Raw genomic sequence first — 24736 nt, forward strand, 5'->3', positions numbered from 1 at the left:
AGGCAAGTTTAATCAATATTTCCAAACAGAAGACTTTCTTACATTACTTTAATGCTGGCAGCACACACAGACTTTCTACAGACAGGATAACTATATACAAGACATCTCCCTTTGTCCTGTGAAGTGCCACCTATTGCATGGGAGGAGCAACAGGTCCTCCCACCCCATACAGTCCACCAAACATCACATTACTCATGCCCAGATTTGGAGTACAAGTTGTAATTTATGGTACCTGTCTCTGTTGATGTTGATTCAGTTGTATAAGGGATTGTCATTGTACTTTGGTCTGTGGATGTGCTTAATTCTGTGGTTGCAGAAATTGGCGAACCTTCATATATGCAGAGAAATATCAGTTAAAATACACGGCAGCACTCTCATGACTAGACTTGTAAAATGTCACTGGAATTCTAAGCTGATATTAAATTATTTATTTATTTAATCTGATGACGTGTATTAGTGACATACAATCATGTAAGTTGTAACTGGTGCATTTGATCGACATATTTTCCAAACAAAGAAGCATCCACGATAATAGAAATGTTAAATTAATAATTGTCTGACTTACATTATTGACTTTTATGACTACTTGTATGACATTTCTATATAAACTATAGGGTTGATTACAATGTCGACGACTTTTCAAAGTGAATTCCAGATGTTAGGCAACAATATTCTACTCGAGTTATCAGCTACACTTGTAAAATGTACCTGGATGTCCAAGCTGATATTATTTTTTGTTTAATCTGATGATGCATATTAACATCATGCAAACATGTAAGTTTTAACTGGTGCAATGGATTTGCTGATATTTTCCAAACAAATAACCATCCATGATATTAACAAATAACCTACATAAACTATAACTGATGAGATGTAATGTTACCAAGAATTCAACAAATAATTGCATGGATAACATTTAGAGTTCTAAAGATAACTAGCAATTATGATTAATTACTTTAAATAATTTTATTCTCAGTGTTGTGCTTTGATTTGTCACCACGTTATGGTACAATGTTTAATGCAGTTGTATTCAACTGAAAACACTGAAATTGTGCATGCAAATGTTATTGAGCATTAGGTGTTAAATTTATAATTCTCTATCCATAGTTACCTAAATAATCTAGCCCTTTCTGACCAATCAACTGCATTTTTAAGAGCCCTATCTAGTTATCTCTTGAAAGCATCCAGAGAACCCATTCTCTCAGCATACGACAGCCCCGCCATCCCGGGAATTAACCTTGTAAACGTACGCTGCACTCCCTCAATTGCAAGAATGTACTTCCTTAAAATAGGGGACCAAAATTGCAGACAATACTCCAGGTGTGGCCTCACTAGGATTCTATACAACTGCAGAAGGACCTCTTTGCTCCTATATTCGATTCCACTTGTTATAAATGCCAACATGCCATTTGCTTTCTTCACTGTCTGCTGTACCAGCATGCTTACATTCATAGACTGATGTACAAGGACCCCCAGATCCCGTTGTACTTCCCCTTTTCCCAACTTGACGCCATTTAGATAGTAATCTGCCTTCCTGTTTTTGCTACCAAAGTGGATTCTCATAGCATCCTCCTCACAGTTCACACGAATTATGATAAATTACTTAATATAATTTTTTTCTCAGTGTCCTGCTTTGAATTGTCACCACGTTATTGTACAATGTTTAATGCAGTTGTCTTCAACTGAAAATACTGAAGTTGTGCATGCAAATTTGACTGAGCATTAGCTGTTAGATTTATCATTCTCTCTCCATAGTTACCTAAATAATCTTGCCCTTTCTGACCAATCAACTGAAATCATTTTTTATACAAGTCAATAACTCTTCCGAATATCCCTAGCTATCTGGAATGTGGCTAGTTCATTTTAATATTGTTTTTCAAGGCCAGCACTTTGTACAAAACTGTAATATGTTTGAGGATATAACCAGTATAAAAGCTGATCTGCACACATATGTTGCGCAGGCTTTACTTTATTTCTTGGTTTGAAGGAGGATGAAGGTTGATCTGTTAGATTTGTGTAATTCATGTTGAAATAGAAGTTTGAATGAACAGAGTCTTTACCCAGGTTGGGTATCTAGTGTTGTAGGGTTAGATGGAATAGATATAATAAGGACCTGATCAGATCTTTTTCACCGAGTGTGATGGATGTATGGAGCAAGCATCCAGATGAAGTGGTTGAGGCAGGAAGAATTATATTATTTAAAAGCGATTTGGACAGGTGCATGGATTGGAAAATTTTAGAATGATATTGAATCACTGCGGGCAAGTGGAGCTAGCCCGCAGTGGACATATTGGGCCGTAGAGACTATTTTCATTCTGTATGACACAAATTACTCTTTGAGTCGAAGAGGGGTTGACAATATAAGTTTTACCATTATTTCTAAATTTCCCTTGCCCAAATCTGGTGCACTAGATGTGATTGATGGTACCTGTCTCTGTTGATGTTGATTCTGTTGTATAAGAGGTTATCGTTATACTTTGGTCTGTGGATGTGCTTTCTTCTGTGGTTGCAGAAGTTGTTGAATCTTCGCCTATGCAGAGAAAAATTAGTTAAAATACATGACAGCACACTCATGGTGAAACTTTTATAAGCAGCAGGCAATCATGTAAGTAGTAACTGATGCATTGGATCTGCTGTTATACCCCAAAAAAGAAGCTTCCATTATATTAACAAGTTATAAATGAATAATTGCCAGACTTTAATTAGTGGCTTATTCGACAACTTGCATGGTATTCCTACTTAAACTATTGGGTTGATTACAAGGTGAACTGCTTATCAAAGTGAAAGCAAGATGGTGTACAAAAAAATCTACACCAGTTATCAATCTTTTTCTGTCATCCATTCCGACAGTAATATTGATTGTCATGTGATGGTAAGTAAAATATGTAAGATGCAGTGGCAGTTGAAGTGCTTGGTTCTGAGAAAGAAATGAAGATGTGACATCATCCTTCTGATTGACACAATTATTCTCTGAGTCTAAGAGGGCTTGACCAGACAAGTTTAATTATTATTTCCAAATTACTCTTGCCCAGATTTGGAGTACGATTTGTAATTTAAATATGTAAATATATACAGTAAAATGTCCTGTGGAAGTCCAAGATGCCTTTAATTATTTATTTTTTTAATCTGATGATGCATATTGACATAATGCAATCATGTAACTAGTACCTGGAGCATTTAATCTGCTGCTATTTTTCAAACAAAGAAGCATCCACGATATTAACGAATAATAAATGATTAATATCCTGACTTTCATTATTGGATTATTTGACTACTGGCATGATATTTCTACTTAATCTATTGGGTTGTTTAAAATGGCGACAGCTTTTCAAACATGTTAGGCAATAAAATTCTACCATCAATTCTGTCATCAATTACAACTGGATTATTGATTGTCACGTGTTGATAAGTAAGATATGTTTTTAAATTCTGATCAGTGAATGCTGGTGCTGCATCATCCCAGTACCTGTTGTTTTGCTGCTGGTGGCGGACGTAGTCAATGCAGTGGCTGTTGTTGTGCTTGGTTCTGAGAATGAAATGAAGATGTGACATCAATGGGTATTGAAAGGAAATTGTTTCATAATGCATGTCAAGTGCAGCATGGAAAATTAAACTGATGAGAAGTAATGATTCCAAGGATTCAATGTATGATTGCGTGGTTAATCATTGGAGTTCTGATGAAAATTAGGAATCATGAAAAATGATCTTTTTCACAGAGGTGATGGGTATATGGTGCAAGCATCCATATAACGTGGTTGAGATAATAACAATTATATTATATAAAAGAAACTTGGACAGATGCATGGATTCGAAAGTTTAGAGTAATATGGAACCATCGTGGGCAAATGGAGCTAACTTCAATGGTTGATCATCCGTGGCTTGGACATATAGGACCGTTGAGATTATTTCCATTCTGATTGACACAATGACTCTCTAAGTCTAAGGGGGGTTGACAAGGCAAGTTTAATCAATATTTCCAAACAGAAGACTTTCTTACATGACTTTAATGCTGGCAGCACACACATACTTTCTACAGACAGGATAACTATATACAAGACATCTCCCTTTGTCCTGTGAAGCGCCACCTGTTGCATGGGAGGTGCAACAGGTCCTCCCACCCCATACAGTCCACCAAACATCACATTACTCATGCCCAGATTTGGAGTACAAGTTGTAATTTATGGTACCTGTCTCTGTTGATGTTGATTCAGTTGTATAAGGGGTTGTCATTGTACTTTGGTCTGTAGATGTGCTTAATTCTGTGGTTGCAGAAATTGGCGAACCTTCACATATGCAGAGAAATATCAGTTAAAATACATGGCAGCACTCTCATGACTAGACTTGTAAAATGTCACTGGAATTCTAAGCTGATATTAAATAATTATTTAATCTGATGACGTGTATTAGTGACATACAATCATGTAAGTTGTAACTGGTGCATTTGATCGACATATTTTCCAAACAAAGAAGCATCCACGATAATAGAAATGTTAAATTAATAATTGTCTGACTTACATTATTGACTTTTATGACTACTTGTATGACACTTCTATATAAACTATAGGGTTGATTACAATGTCGACGACTTTTCAAAGTGAATTCCAGATGTTAGGCAACAATATTCTACTCGAGTTATCAGCTACACTTGTAAAATGTACCTGGATGTCCAAGCTGATATTATTTTTTGTTTAATCTGATGATGCATATTAACATCATGCAAACATGTAAGTTTTAACTGGTGCAATGGATTTGCTGGTATTTTCCAAACAAATAACCATCCATGATATTAACAAATAACCTACATAAACTATAACTGATGAGATGTAATGTTACCAAGAATTCAACAAATAATTGCATGGATAACATTTAGAGTTCTAAAGATAACTAGCAATTATGATTAATTACTTTAAATAATTTTATTCTCAGTGTTCTGCTTTGATTTGTCACCACGTTATGGTACAATGTTTAATGCAGTTGTCTTCAACTGAAAACACTTAAATTGTGCATGCAAATGTTATTGAGCATTAGGTGTTAAATTTATAATTCTCTATCCATAGTTACCTAAATAATCTAGCCCTTTCTGACCAATCAACTGCATTTTTAAGAGCCCTATCTAGTTATCTCTTGAAAGCATCCAGAGAACCCATTCTCTCAGCATACGACAGCCCCGCCATCCCGGGAATTAACTTGTAAACGTACGCTGCACTCCTTCAATAGCAAGAATGTCCTTCCTTAAAATAGGTGACCAAAATTGCAGACAATACTCCAGGTGTGGTCTCACTAGGATTCTATACAACTCTTGTTATAAATGCCAACATGCCATTTGCTTTCTTCACTGTCTCCGTACCAGCATGCTTACATTCATAGACTGATGTACAAGGACCCCCAGATCCCGTTGTACTTCCCCTTTTCCCAACTTGACGCCATTTAGATAGTAATCTGCCTTCCTGTTTTTGCTACCAAAGTGGATTCTCATAGCATCCTCCTCACAGTTCACACGAATTATGATAAATTACTTAATATAATTTTTTTCTCAGTGGCTTTGATTTGTCACCACGTTATGGTACAATGTTTAATGCAGTTGTCTTCAACTGAAAATACTGAAGTTGTGCATGCAAATTTGACTGAGCATTAGCTGTTAGATTTATCATTCTCTCTCCATAGTTACCTAAATAATCATGCCCTTTCTGACCAATCAACTGAAATCATTTTTTATACAAGTCAATAACTCTTCCGAATGTCCCTAGCTATCTGGAATGTGGCTAGTTCATTTTAATATTGTTTTTCAAGGCCAGCACTTTGTACAAAACTGTAATATGTTTGAGGATATAACCAGTATAAAAGCTGATCTGCACACATATGTTGGGCAGGCTTTACTTTATTTCTTGGTTTGAAGGAGGATGAAGGTTGATCTGTTAGATTTGTGTAATTCATGTTGAAATAGAAGTTTGAATGAACAGAGTCTTTACCCAGGTTGGGTATCTAGTGTTGTAGGGTTAGATGGAATAGATATAATAAGGACCTGATCAGATCTTTTTCACCGAGTGTGATGGATGTATGGAGCAAGCATCCAGATGAAGTGGTTGAGGCAGGAAGAATGATATTATTTAAAAGCGATTTGGACAGGTGCATGGATTGGAAAATTTTAGAATGATATTGAATCACTGCGGGCAAGTGGAGCTAGCCCGCAGTGGACATATTGGGCCGTAGAGAATATTTTCATTCTGTATGACACAAATTACTCTTTGAGTCGAAGAGGGGTTGACAAGATAAGTTTTACCATTATTTCTAAATTTCCCTTGCCCAAATCTGGTGCACTAGATGTGATTGATGGTACCTGTCTCTGTTGATGTTGATTCTGTTGTATAAGAGGTTATCGTTATACTTTGGTCTGTGGATGTGCTTTCTTCTGTGGTTGCAGAAGTTGTTGAATCTTCGCATATGCAGAGAAAAATTAGTTAAAATACATGACAGCACACTCATGGTGAAACTTTTATAAGCAGCAGGCAATCATGTAAGTAGTAACTGATGCATTGGATCTGCTGTTATACCCCAAAAAAGAAGCTTCCATGATATTAACAAATAATAAATGAATAATTGCCAGACTTTAATTATTGGCTTATTTGACAACTTGCATGGTATTCCTACTTAAACTATTGGGTTGATTACAAGGTGAACTGCTTATCAAAGTGAAAGCAAGATGGTGTACAAAAAAATCTACACCAGTTATCAATCTTTTTCTGTCGTCCATTCCGACAGTAATATTGATTGTCATGTGGTGGTAAGTAAGATAAGTAAGATGCAGTGGCAGTTGAAGTGCTTGGATCTGAGAAAGAAATGAAGATGTGACATCATCCTTCTGATTGACACAATTATTTTCTGAGTCTAAGAGGGCTTGACCAGACAAGTTTAATTATTATTTCCAAATTACTCTTGCCCAGATTTAGAGTACGATTTGTAATTTAAATATGTAAATATATACAGTAAAATGTCCTGTGGAAGTCCAAGATGTCTTTAATTATTGTTTTTTTTAATCTGATGATGCATATTGACATAATGCAATCATGTAACTAGTACCTGGAGCATTTAATTTGCTGCTATTTTTCAAACAAAGAAGCATCCACGATATTAACGAATAATAAATGAATAATATCCTGACTTTCATTATTGGATTCTTTGACTACTTGCATGATATTTCTACTTAATCTATTGGGTTGTTTAAAATGGCGACTGCTTTTCAAAGATGTTAGGCAATAAAATTCTACCATCAATTCTGTCATCAATTACAACTGGATTATTGATTGTCACGTGTTGATAAGTAAGATATGTTTTTAAATTCTGATCAGTGAATGCTGGTGCTGCATCATCCCAGTACCTGTTGTTTTGCTGCTGGTGGCGGACGTAGTTAATGCAGTGGCAGTTGTTGTGCTTGGTTCTGAGAATGAAATGAAGATGTGACATCAATGGATATTGAAAGGAAATTGTTTCATAATGCATGTCAAGTGCAGCATGAAAAATTAAACTGATGAGAAGTAATGATTCCAAGGATTCAATGAATAATTGCGTGGTTAATCATTGGAGTTCTGATGAAAATTAGGAATCATGAAAAATGATCTTTTTCACAGAGGTGATGGGTATATGGCGCAAGCATCCATATAACGTGGTTGAGATAATAACAATTATATTATATAAAAGAGACTTGGGCAGATGCATGGATTCGAAAGTTTAGAGTAATATGGAACCATCGTGGGCAAATGGAGCTAACTTCAATGGTTGATCATCCGTGGCTTGGACATATTGGACCGTGGAGATTATTTCCATTCTGATTGACACAATGACTCTCTAAGTCTAAGGGGGGTTGACAAGGCAAGTTTAATCAATATTTCCAAACAGAAGACTTTCTTACATTACTTTAATGCTGGCAGCACACACAGACTTTCTACAGACAGGATAACTATATACAAGACATCTCCCTTTGTCCTGTGAAGTGCCACCTGTTGCATGGGAGGAGCAACAGGTCCTCCCACCCCATACAGTCCACCAAACATCACATTACTCATGCCCAGATTTGGAGTACAAGTTGTAATTTATGGTACCTGTCTCTGTTGATGTTGATTCAGTTGTATAAGGGGTTGTCATTGTACTTTGGTCTGTAGATGTGCTTAATTCTGTGGTTGCAGAAATTGGCGAACCTTCACATATGCAGAGAAATATCAGTTAAAATACATGGCAGCACTCTCATGACTAGACTTGTAAAATGTCACTGGAATTCTAAGCTGATATTAAATAATTTATTTATTTAATCTGATGACGTGTATTAGTGACATACAATCATGTAAGTTGTAACTGGTGCATTTGATCGACATATTTTCCAAACAAAGAAGCATCCACGATAATAGAAATGCTAAATTAATAATTGTCTAACTTACATTATTGACTTTTATGACTACTTGTATGACACTTCTATATAAACTATAGGGTTGATTACAATGTCGACGACTTTTCAAAGTGAATTCCAGATGTTAGGCAACAATATTCTACTCGAGTTTTCAGCTACACTTGTAAAATGTACCTGGATGTCCAAGCTGATATTATTTTTTGTTTAATCTGATGATGCATATTAACATCATGCAAACATGTAAGTTTTAACTGGTGCAATGGATTTGCTGGTGTTTTCCAAACAAATAACCATCCATGATATTAACAAATAACCTACATAAACTATAACTGATGAGATGTAATGTTACCAAGAATTCAACGAATAATTGCATGGATAACATTTAGAGTTCTAAAGATACCTAGCAATTATGATTAATTACTTTAAATAATTTTATTCTCAGTGTTCTGCTTTGATTTGTCACCACATTATGGTACAATGTTTAATGCAGTTGTCTTCAACTGAAAATACTGAAATTGTGCATGCAAATGTTGTTGAGCATTAGGTGTTAAACTTATAATTCTCTATCCATAGTTGCCTAAATAATCTAGCCCTTTCTGACCAATCAACTGCATTTTTAAGAGCCCTATCTAGTTATCTCATGAAAGCATCCAGAGAACCCATTCTCTCAGCTTACGACAGCCCCGCCATCCCGGGAATTAACCTTGTAAACGTACGCTGCACTCCCTCAATTGCAAGAATGTCCTTCCTTAAAATAGGGGACCAAAATTGCAGACAATACTCCAGGTGTGGTGTCACTAGGATTCTATACAACTCTTGTTATAAATGCCAACATGCCATTTGCTTTCTTCACCGTCTGCTGTACCAGCATGCTTACATTCATAGACTGATGTACAAGGACCCCCAGATCCTGTTGTACTTCCCCTTTTCCCAACTTGACGCCATTTAGATAGTAATCTGCCTTCCTGTTTTTGCTACCAAAGTGGATTCTCATAGCATCCTCCTCACAGTTCACACGAATTATGATAAATTACTTAATATAATTTTTTTCTCAGTGGCTTTGATTTGTCACCACGTTATGGTACAATGTTTAATGCAGTTGTCTTCAACTGAAAATACTGAAGTTGTGCATGCAAATTTGACTGAGCATTAGCTGTTAGATTTATCATTCTCTCTCCATAGTTACCTAAATAATCATGCCCTTTCTGACCAATCAACTGAAATCATTTTTTATACAAGTCAATAACTCTTCCGAATATCCCTAGCTATCTGGAATGTGGCTAGTTCATTTTAATATTGTTTTTCAAGGCCAGCACTTTGTACAAAACTGTAATATGTTTGAGGATATAACCAGTATAAAAGCTGATCTGCACACATATGTTGCGCAGGCTTTACTTTATTTCTTGGTTTGAAGGAGGATGAAGGTTGATCTGTTAGATTTGTGTAATTCATGTTGAAATAGAAGTTTGAATGAACAGAGTCTTTACCCAGGTTGGGTATCGAGTGTTGTAGGGTTAGATGGAATAGATATAATAAGGACCTGATCAGATCTTTTTCACCGAGTGTGATGGATGTATGGAGCAAGCATCCAGATGAAGTGGTTGAGGCAGGAAGAATGATATTATTTAAAAGCGATTTGGACAGGTGCATGGATTGGAAAATTTTAGAATGATATTGAATCACTGCGGGCAAGTGGAGCTAGCCGCAGTGGACATATTGGGCCGTAGAGACTATTTTCATTCTGTATGACACAAATTACTCTTTGAGTCGAAGAGGGGTTGACAATATAAGTTTTACCATTATTTCTAAATTTCCCTTGCCCAAATCTGGTGCACTAGATGTGATTGATGGTACCTGTCTCTGTTGATGTTGATTCTGTTGTATAAGAGGTTATCGTTATACTTTGGTCTGTGGATGTGCTTTCTTCTGTGGTTGCAGAAGTTGTTGAATCTTCGCATATGCAGAGAAAAATTAGTTAAAATACATGACAGCACACTCATGGTGAAACTTTTATAAGCAGCAGGCAATCATGTAAGTAGTAACTGATGCATTGGATCTGCTGTTATACCCCAAAAAAGAAGCTTCCATGATATTAACAAGTTATAAATGAATAATTGCCAGACTTTAATTAGTGGCTTATTTGACAACTTGCATGGTATTCCTACTTAAACTATTGGGTTGATTACAAGGTGAACTGCTTATCAAAGTGAAAGCAAGATGGTGTACAAAAAAATCTACACCAGTTATCAATCTTTTTCTGTCATCCATTCCGACAGTAATATTGATTGTCATGTGGTGGTAAGTAAAATAAGTAAGATGCAGTGGCAGTTGAAGTGCTTGGTTCTGAGAAAGAAATGAAGATGTGACATCATCCTTCTGATTGACACAATTATTCTCTGAGTCTAAGAGGGCTTGACCAGACAAGTTTAATTATTATTTCCAAATTACTCTTGCCCAGATTTGGAGTACGATTTGTAATTTAAATATGTAAATATATACAGTAAAATGTCCTGTGGTAGTCCAAGATGTCTTTAATTATTGTTTTTTTTAATCTGATGATGCATATTGACATAATGCAATCATGTAACTAGTACCTGGAGCATTTAATCTGCTGCTATTTTTCAAACAAAGAAGCATCCACGATATTAACGAATAATAAATGAATAATATCCTGACTTTCATTATTGGATTATTTGACTACTGGCATGATATTTCTACTTAATCTATTGGGTTGTTTAAAATGGCGACTGCTTTTCAAAGATGTTAGGCAATAAAATTCTACCATCAATTCTGTCATCAATTACAACTGGATTATTGATTGTCACGTGTTGATAAGTAAGATATGTTTTTAAATTCTGATCAGTGAATGCTGGTGCTGCATCATCCCAGTACCTGTTGTTTTGCTGCTGGTGGCGGACGTAGTCAATGCAGTGGCTGTTGTTGTGCTTGGTTCTGAGAATGAAATGAAGATGTGACATCAATGGATATTGAAAGGAAATTGTTTCATAATGCATGTCAAGTGCAGCATAATGCATGTCAAGTGCAACATGGAAAATTAAACTGATGAGAAGTAATGCTTCCAAGGATTCAATGAATGATTGCGTGGTTAATCATTGGAGTTCTGATGAAAATTTGGAATCATGAAAAATGATATTTTTCACAGAGGTGATGGGTAAATGGAGTAAGCATCCATATAAAGTGGTTGAGATAATAACAATTATATTATTTAAAAGAGACTTGGACAGATGCATGGATTCGAAAGTTTAGAGTAATATGGAACCATCGTGGGCAAATGGAGCTAACTTCAATGGTTGATCATCCGTGGCTTGGACATATTGGACCGTGGAGATTATTTCCATTCTGATTGACACAATGACTCTCTAAGTCTAAGGGGGGTTGACAAGGCAAGTTTAATCAATATTTCCAAACAGAAGACTTTCTTACATTACTTTAATGCTGGCAGCACACACAGACTTTCTACAGACAGGATAACTATATACAAGACATCTCCCTTTGTCCTGTGAAGCGCCACCTGTTGCATGGGAGGAGCAACAGGTCCTCCCACCCCATACAGTCCACCAAACATCACATTACTCATGCCCAGATTTGGAGTACAAGTTGTAATTTATGGTACCTGTCTCTGTTGATGTTGATTCAGTTGTATAAGGGGTTGTCATTGTACTTTGGTCTGTGGATGTGCTTAATTCTGTGGTTGCAGAAATTGGCGAACCTTCACATATGCAGAGAAATATCAGTTAAAATACATGGCAGCACTCTCATGACTAGACTTGTAAAATGTCACTGGAATTCTAAACTGACATTAAATATATATTTTTTAATCTGATGACGTGTATTAGTGACATACAATCATGTAAGTTGTAACTGGTGCATTTGATTGACATATTTTCCAAACAAAGAAGCATCCACGATAATAGAAATGGTAAATTAATAATTGTCTGACTTACATTATTGACTTTTATGACTACTTGTATGACATTTCTATATAAACTATAGGGCTGATTACAATGTCGACGACTTTTCAAAGTGAATTCCAGATGTTAGGCAACAATATTCTACTCGAGTTTTCAGCTACACATGTAAAATGTACCTGGATGTCCAAGCTGATATTATTTTTTGTTTAAACATGTAAGTGGTAACAGGTGCAATGGATTTGCTGGTATTTTCCAAACAAATAACCATCCATGATATTAACAAATAACCTACATAAATTATAACTGATGAGATGTAATGTTACCAAGAATTCAATGAATAATTGCATGGATAACATTTAGAGTTCTAAAGATACCTAGCAATTATGATAAATCACTTTAAATTATTTTTTTCTCAGTGTTCTGCTTTGATTTGTCACCACGTTATGGTACAATGTTTAATGCAGTTGTCTTCAACTGAAAATACTGAAATTGTGCATGCAAATGTTATTGAGCATTAGGTGTTAAATTTATAATTCTCTATCCATAGTTACCTAAATAATCTAGCCCTTTCTGACCAATCAACTGCATGAAAATCATTTTGCACAAGTCCATAACTCTTCCAAATATCCCTAGCTATCTGAAATTTGGCTAGTTCATTTTAGTATTGTTTTTCAAGGCCAGCATTTTGTACAAAACTGCAATATGTTTCAGTATAACCAGTACAAAGTGCTGATCTGCACACAAATGTTGGGCAGGCTATACTTTATTTCTCCGATTGAAGGATGATGAAGGTTGATCTGATAGATTTGTGTAAATCATGTTGAAATAGAGGTGTGAATGAACAGATTCTTTACCCAGGTTGGGTATGTAGTATTGTGGGGCACTGATTTACGGATATAGATATAATGAGAACCTGTTCTGAACTTTTTCACCGAGGGTGATGAATGAATGGAGCAAGCATCCACATGATGTGGTTGAGGCAGGAACAATGATATTATTTAGAAAAGATTTGGACAGGTGCATGGATTGGAATGTTTTAGAGTGATATGGAGCTAGCTTCAATGGCTGATCAACCGTAGCTTGGACATATTGAGCCATAGAGACTATTTACATTTGCTTGACACAGTTGCAAATATTTGTAGTACATGTTGTAATTTAAATATAAGTTAAAATACACTAAAATGTTCTTGGAGGTCCTAGGTGACTTTAATTATTTGTTTTTTAATCTGATGATGCATATTGACATCATGCAATAATGCAGTAACTGGAGCTTTTGAACTGCTGCTATTTTTCAAACAAAGAAGCATCCACGATATTAACAAATAATAAATGAATAATTTCCTGACTTTCATTATTGGCTTATTTGACTACTTGCATGATATTTCTACTTAATCAATTGGGTTGTTTAAAATGGCGACTGCTTTTCAAAGTGAGTTAAAGATGTTAGGCAATAAAATTCTACTTCTGTCATCAATTACAAATGCATTATTGATTGTCACGTTGTGATAGTGTAAGATTGGGGTGGAAGATTGAAACCTTCACGTGGTCCGCCTTGTTTCGACTAATGCAATCAACTCGACGTGCACAAACAGAAGATCAAATAGAACAAGTGTTCAAGAAGGAACTGCAGATGCTGGAAGATCGAAGGTACACAAAAATGCTGGAGAAACTCAGCGGGTGCAGCAGCATCTATGGAGCGAAGGAAATAGGCAACGATTCGGGTCAAAAACATTCTTCAGACTGATGGGGGGTGGGGGGGAGAAGGAAGGAAAAAGTGATGAGAAGGAGCCCGAGGGCGGGGGGATGGGAGGAGACAGCTCGAGGGTTATGGAAGGGGAAGAGACAGCAAGGGCTAGCAAAATTGGAGGTCCTAGGTGACATTAATTATTTGTTTTTTAATCTGATGATGCATATTGACATCATGTAATAATGCAGTAACTGGAGCATTTGAACTGCTGCTATTTTTCAAACAAAGAAGCATCCATGATATTAACAAATAATAAATGAATAATTTCCTGACTTTCATTATTGGCTTATTTGACTACTTGCATGATATTTCTACTAACACCGGAAATTGGAGGAACAGCACCTCATATTCCGCCTGGGTTGTTTGCGTCCGGTGGCATGAACATTGAATTCTCCCAATTTTGCTAGCCCTTGCTGTCTCCTCCACTTCCTTAACCCTCGAGCTGTCTCCTCCCATCCCCCCGCCTTCGGGCTCCTCCTCCTCCCTTTTTCCTCCCTTCTCCCCCCCACCCCCCATCAGCCTGAAGAAGGGTTTCGACCCGAAACGTCGCCTATTTCCTGCGCTCCATAGATGCTGCTGCACCCGCTGAGTTTCTCCAGCATTTTTGTGTACCATCAAATAGAACAAGTTGTCCTACAACTTTAGGCTGTGCACGCCACACGAAAGAAGAAGAGTGTAAGATTTTTTTTAAAGTTTGATCAGTGAATCCTAGTGCTGGATCATCCTAGTACCTGTTGTTTCGCTGCTAATGGCGGATGTAGTCGATGCAATGGCAGTTGTTGTACTTGGTTCTGAGAATGAAATGAGGATGTGACATCAATGGATTATTGAAAGGAAATTGTACTCTTTTTGTTTCATAAAGCATGCGAAGTACAACAGTGAAAATTAAACTGACGAGAGGATGCATATTTGCAACATGCAATCATGTAGGTGATATCTGGGTGCAGGGGATAGGGTGCTATTTTGCAAACATAGAATTATCCATGTGATATCAATGAAAATTGCAGTGGAAATGGAAAGTAAATTGGACACATTGTTTCATAAAGCATATAAACTGCAGCAGTGAAAATTAAACTGATGAGAAGAAATCTTACCAAGAATCCAACAAATAATTGCATTGGAGTTCTGATGAAAATTAGGAATCATGAAAAATTATTTAAGGAATTTTTAAATCTGTGTTATGCATGGCATTGTCACCATGTTATTGCACAATGTTTAATGTAGTAGTCTTGAACTGAAAATATAGAATTTGTGTATGTAAATTGGATTGAGCATTTCCTGTTAGATTTAACATTCCCTTCCCGTAGTTACCTTTAATTAATTGGATTAACTGATCTTTTTTCACAGAGGGTGATGGGTGTATGGAGCAAGCATCCAGATGATGCGGTTTAGGCAGGAACAATTATATAATTTAAAAGAGATTTACACAGGTGAATGGATTGGTGAGTTACATGGATCTGCCGTGGGCAAATGGAGCTAGCTTCAATGGCTGATCATCCGTGGCTTGGGCCTATTTGCCTTGAGAATATTTTCATTATGTGAGACATATTTGCTCTGTAAGTCTAATGAAGGTTGAAAAGACATTTGTATTATTATTTCCAAATATCCCTTGCCCAGATTTGGAGTACGACTTGTAATTTATGTTACCAGTCTCTGTTGATGTTGATTCACTTGTATAAGAGGTCATCATTGTACTTTGGTCTGTGGATGTGCTTTCTTCTGTGGTTGTAGAAATTGTCGAATCTTCACATTTGCAGAGAAATATCAGTTAAAATACATGGCAGCATACTCATGGCTACACATAAAATGCCCCTGGATGTTCAAGAAGATGGGTTTTAAAAAAATCTGATGATGCATATTAACATTGTACAATCATGCAAGTGGTAACTGGTACATTGGATCTGCTACTATATTCCCAAACAAATAAGCATTGATGATGTTAACAAATAATAAACAAATAATTGCCTGATGATTGGCTTATTTGACTGCTTGCATGATATTCCAACATAAACTATAACTGATGAGATGTAATGTTACCTAGATTTCAAAGAACATGGGTTTTCTGGAGCAAGCATCCATATGAAGTGGGTGTGACAAGAACAGTTATATTATTTAAAAGGGACAGATGAATGGATTAGAAAGTTTAAAGTGATATGGAACCGTCGTGGGCAAATGGAGCTGGCTTCAATGGCTCATTATATTGGACATATTGGACCGTGGAGATTATTTCCATTCGGATTGACACAATTACTCTAAGTCTAGGAGGGGTTGACAAGACAAATTTAATCAATAATTCCAAATTTCCCATGCCCAGATTTGGAGTACAATTCTAAACTGAGATTAATTATTAGATCTTTTGTTCTGATGATGTGTATTAGCAACATACAATCATGTCAGTTGTAACTGGTGCATTTGATCTACTGATATTTTCCAAATAAAGAAGCATCCATGATAATAATAATAATTATTGGCGGCGCACACAGTTGCAGCGGCTCGATGTCCTCCCGGTCAGTGCTTCGTGTTTTTTGTGTATGTGTGCGTGTTGTTTTGTGCCCTGTGTACTTACTGTCGGGCGAACAACGTCTACGGCCGGCAGGATCTTCTTAGGATTGGAGCCGGTCGCGAACGGGGGGTTACCGCCGAGTTTGTCCGCTCATACAAGATCCCGGCGGACATAGCGAGGAGCCCCGACTCTCCGTGGATCACCATCCCCGCGGGGAGGAGGCGAAGGCGGCGCAGAGAGAGAAGGCAAAAGCGAGGCGGCAGGGCCGGTGCTCTGGTCAGGCTACGGAGGCAGCCACTGAAACCACCGCTTCCCAGCCTGTTTCTCACGAACGCCAGATCCCTCGCTAACAAGATGGACGAACTGAGGCTGCAGACTGCAGCTAACAACGCCGTGAAGGACAGCTGTATCCTGTTGATCACGGAGACCTGGCTTCATTCTTTCATTCCGGACTCTGCTATCGAGCTAGCAGGCTACACAGCACAGCGTCATGACAGGACAAGAGACTCCGGTAAGAGCAGAGGTGGAGGGCTCTGTGTGTACGTGAACAACACCTGGTGTACAAACACAGTGATTGTGGACAGTCACTGCTCCCCGAACCTGGAGTATGTGACTGTTAAATGCAGGCCCATTTATCTCCCTAGAGAGTTTACTGTTGTCATGATAACTGCTGTGTACATACCACCGGATGCCAATGCTAACTCGGCTATCGGATATTTGTATGGTAGCACTAGCAGTCAACAGAGCATATATCCTGATGGTGTTCACATCATAGCAGGGGACTTTAACCATGCGGACTTGAAGAAAATGCTCCCCAAATTCTACCAGCATGTTAAATGTGCTACAAGAGGAGCTAACACACTGGACAAGGTCTACTCCAACATCAAGCTGGGCTACAGGGCTAGACCACTACCACACCTGGGTCAGTCGGACCATATCTCCCTGTTTTTAATTCCTGCATATGCCCCCCTCAGGAAAACCGCTCCTACACAAATCACAAAGACCATCACAACCTGGCCTGATGGTGCATCTCAGCAGCTGCAGGACTGCTTCGACAGGACCAACTGGGATGTGTTTGAACACCGGGACCTGGAGGTGTTCACAGACAGTGTACTGTGTTACATTAAAAACTGCATGGACACGGTCACAGTGGACAAACGCATCCGGGTCTACCCCAACCAGAAGCCCTGGATGACCCGGGAGGTCCAGCAGCTGTTAAAAGAGAGGAACACCGCTTTTAGGTCTGGCGATAGGGCTTTATACAGCACGGCCCGAGCTAACCTGAAGAGAGGCATCAGAGAGGCCAAATCAGACTACAGGAGGAAGATAGAGGACCACCTGGACAGTAACAACAGCAGGCAGGTGTGGCTGGGGATCCAGTATCTCACCAACTACAAGACCAACCTTGGAGCTGCTGAAGGTGACGCCTCGTTGGCAGAGGAGCTGAACCTCTTCTTTGCTCGCTTTGAAGTGGAGCCACCCGAGACAGCCACATCACACCACATGGTCCACAGCAGCCTAACCCTCAAGATAGAGGAGCATGAGGTGAGGCGAACGCTGCGGGCCATCAATCCAAGGAAGGCTACTGGACCCGACGGCGTCTCTGGACGCGTGCTGAAGGACTGCGCTGACCAGCTGGCTGGAGTCTGTACGAGGATTTTCAACCAGTCTCTGGCCCAGTCCACTGTTCCACCCTGTCTGAAGTCCGCAACCATAGTCCCCTTGCCCAAAAAAACCCACATTTCCAGCCTCAACGACTACCGGCCAGTCGCACTCACACCAGTGGTGATGAAGTGTTTTGAAAAACTGGTCCGGGGTCACATCACATCACTCCTGCCCCGAAGCTTTGACCCCCACCAGTTTGCGTACAGAGCGAATAGATCTACAGAGGACGCTGTAGCCACAGCTCTCCATGCTGCACTGTCCCACCTGGAGCAGCGGGGGAGCTACGTGCGGATGCTCTTTGTGGACTACAGCTCTGCCTTTAATACCATCCTTCCCCACAAACTGGTGGACAAACTGGGGGACTTGGGACTTCCACACTCCACCTTCATGTGGATAAATAGCTTCCTGTCGGGTCGCAGCCAGAGAGTCAGAGTGGGCCATCACACATCCACGGCCCTCAGCCTCAGTACCGGCTCTCCACAGGGCTGCGTGCTGAGCCCCCTGCTCTACACCATCTACACACATGACTGCACCCCCGCCCACCACAGCAACACCATTGTCAAATTTGCGGATGACACTACGGTGGTGGGACTCATCTCCGGGGGGGACGAGTACGCCTACCGGGATGAGGTGGAGCAGCTGACAGTGTGGTGTGGAGAAAATAACCTGCTCCTCAACACCTTAAAGACAAAGGAAATAATAATAGACTTCAGAAAGAATAAAATGGACATGGTATCATTAATTATCAGAGGGGACTGTGTGGAGAGGGTGGCGGATTTCCGCTTCCTGGGAATCCATATTGAGGAGGACCTGACGTGGAGCGTGAACACCTCTGCGCTGCTGAAAAAGGTCCAGCAGAGACTGCACTTCCTGAGGGTGCTCAGGAAGAATAACATCACTCAGAGACTGCTGCTGTCCTTTTATCGGTGCTCCATTGAGAGCATCCTAACATACTGTGTATGCGTATGGTACACCAGCTGCACAGCGGCTCAGAGGAAAGCGCTCCAGAGGGCCATTGACAACGCCCAGAGGATTGTCGGCTGCCCTCTCCTTACCTTGGAGGACTTACACAGTTCCCGCTGCATCAAAAAATCCCAGAGTATTATAAAGGACATTTCCCACCCCGGACACTCCCTGTTTGAACTGTTACCGTCAGGCAGACGGTACAGATCTACAAGGACAAGGACAAACAGACTTAAAAACAGTTTTTACCCCACTGCTATAAAGGCACTAAATGTAGCCGCCAAGGAACGCAGGGGCGATACATACTAAGAGACTGTGAAATCGACAGAAGGATGTAGGGCTGGGTGTTTATGCGTGCTATTTTTATGATATTTATTTTAGTTGTTTATCTTTTTTTAAATATTTTACCTTGTATGTATCGTTAGCTTTTAGAAATGTTTGAATGGTGCACTGACTGGCTGACATTTTACAATTTCGTTGTACATGGTTCATGTTACAATGACAATAAAGAAACTATTCTATTCTAAATTAATAATTGTCTGACTTTCAATATTGACTTTTCTGACTACTTCTATGATATTTCTACATGAGGTATAGGGTTGATTACAATGGCGACTACTTTTCAAAGTGAATTCCAGATGTTAGGCAACAATATTCTACTCTACTCTATTCTACTGAAGAAGGGTTTCGGCCCGAAACGTTGTCTTTTTCCTTCGCTCCATAGATGCCGCTGCACGAGCTGAGTTTCTCCAGCTTTTTTGTGTAACTAATATTCTACTCAAGTTATCATTATATTTCTGTCATGGATTACGACCCATTATTGATTGTCACGTGTTGATAAATAATGTATTTTTAAAAAGTTTGATCAGTGAATCCTGGTGCTGCATTATCCTCGTACCTGTTGTTTCGCTGCTGGTGGCGGACGTAGTTGATGCAGTGGCAGTTGTTGTGCTTGGTTCTGAGAATGAAATAAAGATGTGACATTAATGGAAATTGAAAGTGAATTAAACACTCTTTTGTTTCCTAAAGTATGTGGAAATTAAACATGTGAAATAAATTAGAGGGATATAGAACTGCCATTGTCAAATAGAGCTCGATTCAATGGCTGATCATCCGTGTCTTGGACATATTGGGCCATAGAGACTATTTCCATTCTGTGTGACATAATTGCTGTCTGAGTCTAAGGATGGTTGACAAGACAAGCTTGATCATTTGCCCAGATTTGGAGTACAAGTTGTAATAATGCATCTGGTACCTGTTGATGTTGATGTTGATTCTGTTGTATAAGAGGTTATTGTTGTACTTTGGTCTGTGGACGTGCTTTCTTCTGTGGTTGCAGAAATTGTTGGATCTTCACATATACAGAGAAATATCAGTTTAAATACATGGCAGCACTCTCATTGCTACACTTGTAAAATGTCCCTGCATGTTCAAGCTTATTATTTTTTGTTTAATCTGATGATGCATATTAACATCATGCGATCATGTAAGTGGTAACTGGCGCAATCGATCTGCTAGTGTTTTCCAAACAAATAGACATCCATGATATTAAAAATAAACTACATTAACTATAACTGATGAGATGTAATGTTACCAAGAACTCAACAAATAATTGTATGGATAACAATTTGATTTCTGAAGATACCTACGAATTACGATAAATTACTTAATAGAATGTTCTTCTCAGTGTGCTGCTTTGATTTGTCACCACATTATTGTTCAATGCAGTAGTCTTCAACTGAAAATACTGAAGTTGTGCATGCAAATTTGACTGAGCATTAGCTGTTGGATTTATCATTCTCTCTCCATAGTTATCTAAATAATCTTGCCCTTTCTGATCAATCAACTGAAATCTTTTTTTGCACAAGTCAATAACTCTTCCTAATATCCCTTGTTATCTGGAATGTGGCTAGTTCATTTTTGTATTGTTTTTCAAGGCAAGCACTTTGTACAAAACTGCAATATGTTTGAGGATATAACCAGTATAAGAGCTGATCTGCACACATATGTTGGTCAGGCTTTACTTTATTTCTTGGATTGAAGGAGGATGAAGGTTGATTTGATAGATTTGTGTAAATCATGTTGAAATAGTATTAATGAACAGAGTCTTTACCCAGGTTGGGTATCTAGTATGGTAGGCTACTGATTTTAGGTTGGAGGGAATAGATATAATAAGAACCTGATCTGAACTTTTCACCGAGGGTGATGGTAGTATGGAGCAAGCATCCAGATGAAGTGGTTGAGGCAGGAATCATTATATTATTTAGAAGAGATTGGCCAGGTGCATGGATTGGAACATTTTAGAGTAATATGGAACCGCCGCGGACAAGTGGAGCTAGCTTCAATGGCTGATCAACTGTGGCTTGGACATATTGTGCCGCAGCGACTATTTTCATTCTGTATGACACAATTACTCTCTGGGTCGAAGAGCAGTTGAGAAGAAAAGTTTTACCATTATTTCTGAATTTCCCTTGCCCAAATCTGGTGCACTAGATGTGATTTATGGTACCTGTCTCTGTTGATGTTGATTCTGTTGTATAAGTGGCCATCATTGTACTTTGGTCTGTGGATGTGCTCTCTTCTGTGGATGTAGATATTGACGAATCTTCACATATACAGAGAAATATCAGTTAAAATACATGGCAGTATACTCATGGCTACACATAAAATTTCCCTGGATGTCCAAGAAGAGGTTATTTTTTTAAAATCTGATGACGTATATTAACATCGTACAATCATGTAAGTGGTAACTGGTACATTGGATCTGCTACTATTTTCCAAAACGAATAAGCATCGATGATGTTAACAAATAATAAATGTATAATTGCCTGACGTTCATTATTGGCTTATTTGACTGCTTGCATGATATTCCAACATAAAATATAACTGATGAGATGTAATGTTACCTAGAATTCAAGGAACATGGGTATTGGGAGCAAGCATCCATATGAAGTGGTTGCGACAAGAACAGTTATATTATTTAAAAGAGACTTGGACAGAAAAATGGATTAGAAAGTTTAGAGTGATTTGGAACCGTCGTGGGCAAATGGAGCTGGCTTCGATGGCTGATCATATTGGACATATTGGACCGTGGAGATTATTTCCATTCGGATTGACATAATTACTCTCTAAGTCTTGGAGGGGTTGACAAGACAAGTTTAATCAATATTTCCAAATTTCCCATGCCCAGATTTGGAGTACAATTCTAAACTGACATTAATTATTTTATTTTTTATTCTGATGATGTGTATTAGCAACATACAATCATGTAAGTTGTAACAGGTGTATTGATCTACTGATATTTTCCAAACAAAGAACCATCCACGATAATAGAAATGTTAAATTAATAAGTCTGACATATTATTGAGTTTTTTGACTACTTCTATGATATTTCACATAAACTATAGGGTTGATTACAATGGCGACTACTTTTCAAAGTGAATTCCAGATGTTAGGCAACAATATTCTACTCGAGTTATCACTATATTTCTGTCATGGCTTACGACCCATTATTGATTGTCACGTGTTGATAAATTATGTATCTTTTAAAAGTTTGATCAGTGAATCCCGGTGCTGCATTATCCTCGTACCTGTTGTTTCGCTGCTGGTGGCGGATGTAGTCGATGCAGTGGCAGTTGTTATGCTTGGTTCTGAGAATGAAATAAAAATGTGACATTATTGGAAATTGAAAGTGGATTAAACACTTTTTGGTTTCCTAAAGTATGTAAAGAGCAGCAGTGAAAATTAAACATGTGAAATAAATTAGAGTGAAATGGAACTGCCATTGTCAAATAGGGCTCGATTCAATGTCTGATCATCAGTGTCTTGGACATATTGGGCCATAGAGACTATTTCCATTCTGTGTGACATAATTGCTGTCTGAGTCTAAGGAAGGTTGACAAGACAAGCTTGATCATTTGCCCAGATTGTAGTACAAGTTGTTATACTGTATATGGTACCTGTCTCTGTTGATGTTGATTCTGTTGTATAAGAGGTCATCATTGTACTTTGGTCTGTGGACGTGCTTTCTTCTGTGGTTGCAGAAATTGTTGGATCTTCACATGTACAGAGAAATATCAGTTTAAATATATGGCAGCACTCTCATTGCTACACTTGTAAAATGTACCTGGATGTTCAGGCGTATTATTTTTTGTTTAATCTGATGATGCATATTAACATCATGTGATCATGTAAGTGGTAACTGGTGCAATGGATCTGCTAGTGTTTCCAAACAAATAGGCAGCCATGATATTAAAAATAAACTACATAAACTATAACTGATGAGATGTAATGTTACCCGGAACTCAAGAAATAATTGTATGGATAACATTTCGATTTCTGAAGATACCTACGAATTACGATAAATTACTTAATAGAATTTTTTTGGCAATGTTCTGCTTTGATTTGTCACCATGTTATTGTACAATGTTTAATGCAGTAGTCTTCAAATGAAAATACTGAAGTTGTGCATGCAAATTTGACTGAGCATTAGCTGTTAGATTTATCATTCTCTCTCCATAGTTACCTAAATAATCTTGTCCTTTCCGACCAATCAACTGAAATCTTTTTTTGCACAAGTCAATAACTCTTCCTAATATCCCTAGTTATCTGGAATGTGGCTAGTTCATTTTAGTATTGTATTTCAAGGCCAGCACTTTGTACAAAACTGCAATATGTTTGAGGAGATAAGCAGCATAAGAGCTTGGGCAGGCTTTACTTTATTTCTTGGATTGAAGGAGGATGAAGGTTGATCTGATAGATTTGTGTAAATCATGTTGAAATAGAAGTATGAATGAACAGAGTCTTTACCCAGGTGGAGTATCTAGTATTGTAGGGCACTGCTTTAAGATTAGAGGGAATAGATATCATAAGAACCTGATCTGATCTTTTTCACCGAGGGTGATGGATGTATGGAGCAAGCATCCAGATGAAGTGGTTGAGGCAGGAACAATGATATTATATAGAAGAGATTTGGACAGGTGCATGGATTGGAACATTTAAGAGTAGTATGGAACTGCCACGGGCAAGTGAAGCTAGCTTCATTGGCTGATCAACCGTGGCTTGGACATATTGGGCCGAAGAGACTATTTTCATTCTGTATGACACAATACTCTCTGAGTCGAAGAGGGGTTGAGAAGATAAGTTTTACCATTATTTCTAAATTTCCCTTGCCCAAATCTGGTGCACTAGATGTGACTTATGGTACCTGTCTCTGTTGATGTTGATTCTGTTGTAAAAGATGTAATCATTGTACTTTGGTCTGTAGATGTGCTTTCTCCTGTGGATGTAGATATTGTCGAATCTTCACATATACAGAGAAATATCAGTTAAAATACATGCCAGCATACTCATGGCTACACATAAAATGTCTCTGGATGTCCAAGAAGATATTATTTTTTTTAAATCTGATGTTGCATATTAACATCGTACAATCATGGAAGTGGTAACTGGTACATTGGATCTGCTACTATTTTCCAAATCGACTAAGCATCGATGATGTTAACAAATAATAAATGAAGAATTGCCTG

The 24736-nt window shown here is 38.2% G+C and overlaps 2 protein-coding genes across 2 annotated transcripts in view; both read right to left on the minus strand.

The window, feature by feature from the left end:
- LOC116979505 (serine-rich adhesin for platelets-like) overlaps positions 1–24736 on the minus strand; it is a 1930096-nt gene that overhangs the window by 158794 nt on the left and 1746566 nt on the right. The gene's annotated exons all lie outside the window — the stretch shown is intronic.
- The window catches only part of LOC116980021 (integumentary mucin C.1-like), a 95692-nt gene that overhangs the window by 60483 nt on the left and 10473 nt on the right, over positions 1–24736 (minus strand). The window contains exons 3-13 of the mRNA XM_033032090.1: positions 23168–23263; positions 15725–15820; positions 12033–12128; positions 11291–11350; positions 10253–10348; positions 8097–8192; positions 7376–7435; positions 6338–6433; positions 3467–3526; positions 2429–2524; positions 233–328 (exon numbers count right to left, since the gene is read on the minus strand). Coding sequence (XP_032887981.1) covers positions 233–328; positions 2429–2524; positions 3467–3526; positions 6338–6433; positions 7376–7435; positions 8097–8192; positions 10253–10348; positions 11291–11350; positions 12033–12128; positions 15725–15820; positions 23168–23263 — 948 coding nt within the window. The remainder of the gene's footprint in view (positions 1–232; positions 329–2428; positions 2525–3466; positions 3527–6337; positions 6434–7375; positions 7436–8096; positions 8193–10252; positions 10349–11290; positions 11351–12032; positions 12129–15724; positions 15821–23167; positions 23264–24736) is intronic.

The sequence above is a fragment of the Amblyraja radiata genome, chromosome 13 (genome assembly GCF_010909765.2).
Source record: "Amblyraja radiata isolate CabotCenter1 chromosome 13, sAmbRad1.1.pri, whole genome shotgun sequence".
NCBI lineage: Eukaryota > Metazoa > Chordata > Chondrichthyes > Rajiformes > Rajidae > Amblyraja > Amblyraja radiata.